This window comes from Berghia stephanieae, chromosome 8 (genome assembly GCF_034508935.2).
Source record: "Berghia stephanieae isolate SIO BIC M18660-M18661 chromosome 8, UCSD_Bste_1.3, whole genome shotgun sequence".
Taxonomy (NCBI): Eukaryota; Metazoa; Mollusca; class Gastropoda; order Nudibranchia; family Aeolidiidae; genus Berghia; species Berghia stephanieae.
In genome coordinates, this window is record NC_088367.1 from 40,318,032 (window position 1) to 40,328,031 (window position 10,000).

At 34.0% G+C, this 10,000-nt stretch overlaps 1 protein-coding gene across 2 annotated transcripts in view; it reads right to left on the reverse strand.

Moving 5' to 3' along the window:
- Positions 1-4,230: 4,230 nt before the first annotated feature.
- LOC144978676 (histone-lysine N-methyltransferase SETDB1-B-like) overlaps positions 4,231-10,000 on the reverse strand; it is a 59,426-nt gene continuing 53,656 nt past the window's right edge. For both annotated transcript variants that reach the window (XM_078925054.1, XM_078925055.1), the window contains exons 28-32: positions 9,290-9,456; positions 8,205-8,294; positions 7,689-7,807; positions 5,576-5,664; positions 4,231-4,487 (exon numbers count right to left, since the gene is read on the reverse strand). In XM_078925054.1, the coding sequence (XP_078781180.1) occupies positions 4,370-4,487; positions 5,576-5,664; positions 7,689-7,807; positions 8,205-8,294; positions 9,290-9,456 (583 nt within the window). In that variant the 3' untranslated portion in view covers positions 4,231-4,369. The remainder of the gene's footprint in view (positions 4,488-5,575; positions 5,665-7,688; positions 7,808-8,204; positions 8,295-9,289; positions 9,457-10,000) is intronic.

Below are 10,000 nucleotides of genomic sequence, written 5' to 3' on the forward strand. Positions count from 1 at the left end.
AGACACCGGGGAATTCGTTCGCTGTTTGTTTGTTGTTAAGGGTTTTACGGTGCAGGCAACACATTGAGGTCATATCAGCGCCAGTAAAATGGAAGAAACTGGGATAGTAAAAAGTTCTAGAATTATAATTAAAGCACCCAAGAAAAGGTAAGACGAGGGGAATTGGTTCAAATAGAGAACAGATGCAGATTCCAAGAGCACACTATCAAAATCAAAGTACTTAGTTTGAGATCAAAGTCTCATCTAGACACAAGCACAGATCCTAACCAAGAGGGATACACTCAAATGTTTACAAATCATATATTATATGTAAACAAAACAATACAGTGCATAACAGAGAGGAGAATTACAAGGAAGGGTAGGGTATCCGGCCAGGGCCTGGACAAAACCAAGCAATCTCATTCCAAGACAAAGACAGAAAGCATGTTGGAAAACAGATATAGGGGGATAGAAGACACAGTAAGTTCCTCCCTGCCCACTATGGGAATAGGAGGTCGAGAACCCCACCCAGGGAAAGTGAATGAGTACAGAAAAGTAATATGTAAGTGCGATAAACGACAAAATATTGAAATCCAATAAAAAAAATACAAAATTGACTGTAGCTCAATAACTTTTTAATCATTTTTTTATATTTTACATAATTCAATTATATCAATGTTCATCAACAACAGCAAAATAATAATAGTAAAAACAAACATTCAAATTTAAAAAATTATAATAATAATTAACAAAAAAAAAATAAAGATAATAATAATAATAACAATAATAATAATAATAATAATAATAATAATAATAATAATAATAATAACAATAATAATAATAATAATAAAAATAATAATAATAATAATAATAATAATAATAATAAAAATAATAATATTAACAACAACAACATTTGAATTGAAAATTACATATATACAATACTGGCCATCTGTTTGACTGTTTTGAAAGTTTTACAGCGCTTGCAACAGTTCTTGGTAATTTCAAGGCCAAGTCAAATAGGAAGGTGATTAAGAACGAAATAAATTTTAAATCTTGCTACATGTATCAAATGTCCGAGATAAGAGTAAGACAAAATTGAGATATTGAATTGGAACACATCAGCAGTATATATATAGCAGATTGTGACTCACAGATTGACCTTGCCAGAAATAATATGATGATCATGATAATATAAACTGTGTGTAAACATTTGAGTCACAGGAAGCATGAAACAAATGTAAAATGATAAATATAAAAACAAGAAATGAAGTGAGTAGAAAACGTGCAGAAGACAACAGAGAATAAAAACTTCACGGCGGCAATAGGGGCTCGAACCCTTGACCTTATTGGTACGACAACTCTGCCTGGCCGGGGATTTTTGTTTGTTTGTTGCTTTAGGTCTCTTCCAACACAATTGAGGTTATATGAGAGACCGCTGAAACAAAAAAACAAGCAATCTAACAAAAATAGTACAAATGTCAATCAAAATCATAACCTAAAGATATCATAAGCTAAATTATAAATAACCAAGAACAAACAGGCAGAGGATTTACAGGAAAAAAATATCCCCTGTCAAAAATACAATCACAAACCAAAGAAGCAGGATAGGCTAGTAAAGAGAAGAAGAAACGACATCGCTATCGGATCGTACACCCATGCGAACATCATAGGTATATGATTCAAGGGTGATGCTCCCATCCAACCACCCGCTGCCTGGCCGGGGAGATCGCGACTCTACAGTATGAGCGGCACCAATAAGGTTGCGGGTTCGAGGCCCCATCGCCGCCACAAAGTTATTATTCTCTCTTGTCTTCTGGCACTTTCCTACTCACTTCATTTCTTGTTATTATCAACAAAAGTGCCTGCTCCACTCACTTTTCTGAATTAAAAACGATAAATGCATGTTTTTTAAAAGGGTTTTAGGTTTAAAGCGCTTATTTGTAACGTGGTAAATACATGTTTTTGTTTTTATTTTTCAAGGATTTTATAGCACTTGTGATGTTTTTTTGTGTCATTTCAGCACCAGTAAAAAAAGACGATGATAGGGGGAAGCTGCAGATCTGAAATTAAAAGCACCAAAGAAATAAAAAATAAGACAAAAGGGGCAGATTTAAATTGGGAACAGAAGATGTGCCTCTTTTGACATTACAAGTCCCATCAAGGCATACGGAAATAATCCTACTGTCAAATTCATTTGAATGTTTACGAACTACAATATGTTCAAAACTAAAAACGATAATGGTACACGATAGGGAGATAATTTACAAGAAAAAATATATATCTCAAAAAAAAAAAAAAAAAAAAAAGGAACATTTAACTGCCTCCCTCTAAGGAAAGGATCTCTGCCAGGTCCAGGAAAAAAACTGAGATATGTCAATCCAGACAAGAGCAATGTGGAAAGGAAAAAAGATATAGGAGGATAGAAGTCACAGCACCAGCAACCTCTCCACCTGCCATGGGAGGTAAAAAAAAACCCTCACGTTAAATGGATACAAACATAAAAAAAATACATACATGCATGCATACATACATACATACAAACATACAAGCATACATACAACTTTTGTTTTTTAAAAATCTCTGACACCTGTTAAAAGCAACCCTTAACCAAAAAGAAAAAAATCTTGACTGTGCCCGGGATCGATCTCGGTTGTTTTTGCATGTGAAGCGAGTGCTCTACCAACTGAGCTATCGGGGAAAAACAATCAGGACATAAAATGAGTTCAATGTGAAATGAAATGTTGATTGTAATCATTAAAAAGAAAAAGTTGGCAACTTAACACCTCTCACCAATAAGATCAAGGACAAAAAGCCATATATATGGCAAGGGAAGATGATTTACAGGGACAACAGGGCACAAAACAGATTTGACAACAAAAGGATTACACTCATACAAAATAGATTGTCAAACAATTACATAACAATACTAAATGAACTGGGAGTTTCAATTTATTAAATGAAGACAGATAACGTGTACATTTCAGGTTTCCCCTTTCTCAACAAAATATGCCGAATGAAACACTAACATTCATCGTTAGTGTTTTATTCTTCAAATTTGTTGATAAAGGGGAAACCCGAAACGCCTACATTATCTGTCTTCGTTTAATAAATTGAGACTTCTATTTAATTTATGGTTATTTATTTCTTCGAGCTTCAAGCAGCAACTTTTTTGTTTGTTTTTAAGGGTTTTATGGCGCTTGCGACACAGTTAGGTCAGATCAGCGCCAGTAAAAAGGAAACAATAGGATAGCCAAAAAATCATAGAGTTACAATTTAAAGCACACGTGAAAAAGTAAAACAAAAGGGAAGGGTTCAAATATGGAACAGATGTAGATTCCTAGAGTATACTAATAGTGTACTTAGTATGAGATCACCTTAAAGTCTCATCCAGACACAAGCACGGGTCCCCACTAAGGGGAACCCACTCAAATATTTACAAATCATTATAAGGACAAAATCAAGTAATCTCCTTCCAAGACAAGACAGCAAGTTGGAAAACAGATATAGGGGGATAGAAGATGAAGTAAGTACCTCCCTTCCCACTATCAGCAACATTTTCATCTAACAATTACATAAGCATAGAATAATTGCATATAGGGATGGATGGATGATTTTCAATAATGAAAATAAAATAATAAATAAATAACAAAAAAAAAAAACAACTCCCAAAAACACAAGCATTTATTCACTGTCACCATTTAAAAGAATGACCCCGATCATGACCTAGGCAAAACAAAATAGACTCATTCCAGATAGAAAGCAGCATGAAGAAAAGATGATGGAAGTGAGACAGCAACAAGCCCACCATGGAAGGTCAAGGTCCCAAAAGTCCCAACGATTAACTGCTGCCTTTTGTAAAATATATGAACACTTCAAGGTGGAAATACTAAAGATCTACTTGATATCTTAATTCATTTTCAGAGGACCAGCCATAAACCAAATCAAAACAACAATAACGATGGCCTCGGTTACCAACCCACGGGTGCTGACATCGAAGTACCAAATATAAAAGCCTCCAAAGATTTCTGTCCAATCAATAAATCCTGTACTCCAATTACAATTTTTAAATACACTGTTACATATGGATGGTGCAGAAACACTTGGCTGAGAACATTTATATAAAATTAAAAGTAACAACCTTAGCTTTTAATCAAAAGAGTTTTATGTTATACATAATTTATAATTCCTTGCAACACTAAATTGTTATCTACATTTTAGCACCGGTTAGTGTGTTGTCTTGACCATCTTTTGATATTATAACATGCGTTAACTTGGCCATTTTTAAATATTATAACGTGTGTTGACTTGATCATCTTTTGACATTACAACATGTGTTGACTTGACCATTAAAAATAATTATAACATGTGTTGACTTGACCATCTTTTAACATTATAACAATCGTCCTCGGCACATGGAAGATCCACAATAACAATACAAAATCTTGTCAGGCACGCTCCCTACTTCATAGTTGTAATCCCAGGTCAACTCTGTACCAGCACGAATATATCTGGAAAAGGAGGGGAAAAAAAACCCAAACAACATAATATCATTAACACACAAACCACTAGAAAAATTACCCATGACCTGAATATTATAGTTTTTATAAACATTACTATTATTATTATTATTATTATTATTATTATTATTATTATTATTATTATTATTATTGTTATTATCATTATTTTTATTATAATAATAATAATTATTATTATTATTATTATCATTATTATTACTAATAATATTATTGTATTATAATCATTATTATCATTATTATTAATAATAATATTATTGTAATATTATCATTATCATTATTATTATTATTATTATGATTATTATTATTATTATTATTATTATTATTATTATTATTATTATTATTATTATTATTATTATTATTATTATTATTATCATTATCATTATTACTATTATACTTATATATATTTATCCATCTATATGAATATGCATTGATTCACTTATGCTTTTATTTGTTCCATATTTCCAGTAATAGCCTGATGTATACCCAAATAATTGTTATAGGAAAATAACAATAAGAATTAAATAGTAAGCTTCAATTTATTAGACCAAGACAGATACTGTGGACGTTTCAGGTTTCCCCTTTATCAACAAAACAGGATGAATGAAACACTACAGACGAATGAGATAATACGATAGTCCCTAACACATTATCTCATTTGTCTGGAGTGTTTCATTCATCCTGTTTTGTTGATAAAGGGGAAACCCGAAACGTCAACAGTATCTGTCTTCCTCTAATAAATTGAAGTTTACAATCCAATTCATATCGTTATTTTTTTCCTTCGAGCGTCAAACAGTCACATTTTCATTATGTAGTAAAATAAGGATTTCTGGTTTTCATTGTGCACATTGATATCTAAATTCAAGTCAAATTGGACTCATTAGAAAATTGAAGGACTTTGGTTAATTTGCTAAGAGTGACAAGTTTACAAGTTTTCTTTCTTTCTTTTTTTTCTTTTATATTGACAGCATGGAAAGAAAAAAAAAAAAAAAAGAAAAAAAACCCCCCAAAAAACAACATAAACACAACTATAAAAAAAAAAGAACTCAGTAAAACGCACTTACTCTCCTGCAAAGAAGGCAACCCATGGAAATCTAAGATCGTGGGTGTCCACAAAAATATTCTGAACAAACACATTAGGGGAACAGCTATGCTGTAGACAGACAAGATGGGAAAAGGTTAAATTTATTACATAAACTTGCAAAGAGTTGCATACATGCGTGTTTGTATAATTCATTGTATTTAGAAGATTAATCTTTTTATTAAAAAAAAAAAAAAAATCTGACTGGGCATAAAAGCCCTCACCATTTTTGCCAAGAATAGGTAACACTGATGCCACTTGGGATTCATTGTATCTCTGTTATAGGCACCTAGATAACCACACCTCTCGGACAGTTCTCATAATGTAAACAATGGCAGTGATTGGTAAACATAGCAAACTAAACATGTTTTACTATTGATGGTATGTGTCAAAGTAAAATACCCACTGCTCTACCGCTTGGTCAATGGAACCAACACAGAAAACTAGGTGTAAACTTAAACGTTTATAACATGATCTAGAAAATTGTGTGTTAACTTGTCTAGCGTTATGAAAACAATAATAGTGATCAGAGAGAGGTCGATTTCATTCACGTTATTGTTTATAAACAACCTAAACCATAATTGTCCTAGCACGAGTGAAGGTGTGTCACAATTTCCATGATTCGATTGGCCAAAAATCTACTGGTTAATAGATCTCTTTACAGCCAGAAAAATAATAGAAGACTTTTTGACACGTAGGAAATACAGTCTCGCTGTTAAAGGGTAAACAAGACATAAGATGATTATGGTGCCCTGATAGGTCAACTGGCAGACCAGTCAATTCACACAAAAACAGACCAATTTTAAATCGGGAGTAATTGGGGTTTTAGCCTTTTTTTTCTGACCTTTCTGTCGACCTTGTGCAGTGGCTAGGTAGCTGAAACTGTTAAATCTGGTGGAAAGTACTTGCAATGGACTGGCACAGAATAGCAAGCAACAAATGTAACTATCCCATTGGATGCTTTGTCAACCAGGATAAATTCAAGCCTGACTGTCATAGGTTCTAAATGATTACCTCACAGGTCTTATCCCCTTAAGAAACTAGGGAACAGGCATCAGTGTAAGATATAGATCTCAACAAGTGAGTATAAAAGGTGCCAGACAAAGCTAAAAAGTAAAATACAAGAAAATAAAACATCTCAAAAACTCAAGTCTACCGCGACTGGGGATCGAACCTCAGACCTTTTGATTACTGGTCAGACGTTTTGTTTTTTTTCTCTTGTAATTTTATTTCTTGCTTTGTCTGGCACCTTTCACATACACTTGTTCAGATCTATATCAGGTCTTATCCCCCTTGGGAAATGAAATAATGCAATTTTGACATTACATTGAAAATCCAAATGTTTTTCAGATACATTGCTCTGCCTTGACTTCTTCCCACACTTCCTCCCTACCCGGATAAGACATGGAAATTGATCGATGACAGAAGATCTAACCAGGATATGAGGAATAATGGAGATGGAGGCAACCAAAGCGGAGTACCAAAGGCTTGACAAGCTTGTTACATTACATAGTGTGGGAAAGAAGATTGAGATAGTTTGGCCATTTTTTTTTTTTTTACTGATGGTCAATGTGAAGCGCTTCGGCATAAGCGCTATATACATGTACATTTATTATTATTTATTTATTATGAAGGACGGTGGGTATATTCCCAAAAGACGTCATGAGGTAGAAGCCATCTGGAAGACAAAAGAGAAAAAAAACCCCAAAGAACCCAAAAAAAACCTTTGATATTGCACAATATCCACTTAACATGCTTAAAGCGCTTTATAGAGAAGGCCGAAGTTAACTTGGAGGCAGACCATAGGGCAGGATTTAAGGAAAGGAGGTCTATCGTGGGAGGAAGCCGAAGAGATGGCCCACGCCAGAAATACGTGGAGATTAGTGATGGACCAACGTGCTAGTTGGTACATGGGAGGTCTAAGGTAATAAGGTAAGGCTCTGCCTTGAGATGATAAGAGTTATAACCCTCCTTTTAACACCACAGAAACTGGGATAAACTCCTATTCCATGGGCTTTAAGACTCTTAATGAGAATAATTTATATCTATTTTGAATAAAAGATTAAAAGAAAAAAGAAGAACGAAGAGAAACCTACATTGAGATATCGTCCCAGATTTCCCATAGACTTGGCATCCATGATGTAACACTCGGTATCGTCGTGGAAATAACTCCTGGTTGGAAGACGCTCTGACTTTTTGTGTTTGGGTTTCTCACCTGAAATAGAAAGAAATGTCAGAGAACATGAAAAAGATATGTATAACAATAAAATATTTTCAAAGGAGCAACCTGAAAATTGTGCTGCAAGTCCATTTCCCAGAACCGGAACTCCTTGGCAAACATATGAAACCAATGACTGAACATTCAAGTTAAAGCAAGATTGATGGGGTAATCAGGAGCAGAATGTTTAAGGAACTGAAAACGAACGTGGGTAAAGTATTTTAAATTCAATTCTTAACTTTACAGGTAGCAAATGTAAGTCCTCCAAAATTTGGGGGGAGGGGGGGGGGGGGGGGGGGAAGGAGAGAATATGCGCAAGCTTTTTAGATAACGTTAATTATTGAGCTGCCTTGGGTGCAATGGAAGACACACAAATAATTACATCTTTACTTACTTTCTTCTGGCTCAGAGCTTTTGTTGACGGCAGAATACGATAGATTTAGACGAGATCCTCCGGTACTTTTCTTGGCTCTTCGTCTCACCTCTGTCAAGTAAAAATAGTAAAAACAATATACATTATCTTGTCAATATCAAATAAAAAATAATAAAATTCCCTTTCCTTTATTCATCCCATAAGGGAACTTTGTCTCTAGGGTCACACTGGAATAACTCTGGCATTAGCCAAAGTGCAATGCCGCACATTGAGCTAGGGCGAGGTGACTTGCTCAAGACCACACAACGCAGCGGCGGGTGATCGAACTCAGTATCTTTTGACTACGAAGCAATGACCGTACCGCTGAGCCACGCTAATGGTCCTTTGTCTGAGAGCTTCACTTTACAATATCAATCATCCATCCTGGCTCTTTTACATCTAGCATTTTCCTTAGAAATCTGCCTATACACCCTGCTGCTAAATTAGTTATGCCACTTTATGACTGAATATGTAACCTATTCATTATCAGTCCTCCAAAGAACTGGTTACATACACACTTCCCAAGTATTTTGGAACTGGAAAAGTAAAAGTTGTGACATCAAGGCTTTTCTTCCATATTACTGACCACACTCAACACCTCTGAGTCAATGACCCTCATGATAAACTAAAAACTAAACTATAATTATTTTCAACCGTTGAAAAGGTTAAGAATTTATATTCCCCCAAAAAAGAAAGAAAAAACCCTCCAAAAAAAACCCAAATTGAGCTTTTATATAGCGCAATATCCACTAAACATGCTCAAACCCCTTTACAAGGGATAACTAGCCAACAGCAACACGCAACATGTAGGACGAGACATGACACCTGTTAAGCAATAATACAACTTTTTTTCAACAAACACAATGCTGTTAATGGCTAGGATCTCATTTTACACCTGAGTAAGGTGAGAAAATGTGAGTAAAGAGCTTTTTCCAAGGACCCAGCTATGCTCCGCTCAAAGCGGGACTTGAACCCAGGACCTTCCAATTCCGAAGGCGAGTGTTATACCACAAGACAACATAGCTGCACAAAAAAAAAAAAAGAGAGCAAACAACATAAACATTTACCAGTGTTGGGGGAAATGTCAGTCTTGCCTTTGTCTTTTCCATCATCACCACCCCCCTGAGTTTTATTTTTCCCTTTGCCCTCGTCATCATCTTCCTCTTCGTCATCTGATATGCTAATAGGGGTCCCAGTATTTTCTGTAGAACCACTCCTTGATATAGATTTTGGTCTGTTACGTAGAAAGAAAAAAATGCCTCACTAAACTTTCATTAAAACATGCCCAAATAATGATAATAATAATAATAATAATAATAATAATAATAATAATAATGATAATGATGATGATGATGATGATGATGATGATGATGATGATGATGATGATAATAATAACAATAATAATAATAATAATAATAATAATAATAATAATAATAATAATAATAATAATAATAAGAATAATAATAATAATAACAATAACAATAATAATAATAATAATAATAATAATAATAATAATAATAATAATAATAATAATAATAATAATAATAGAAAGCAATGTTACAACTATAAATTTCACTTTTGCGACAAAAATTCAGATTGTAAAGTTTTTAATGGCTCTCACTGGTTCCATCAAGATTCCCTCTCAAGCTAAGACAATTTTCAAAGCCACATAACACTCAGAAAGTTGGTTGACAATGTACTTTATTATGTCTCAATAAAAAAAAAGAATATGTAATGCAGAGCTACCAACCCATAATGTCATTGTGTGGCTTTGTGGT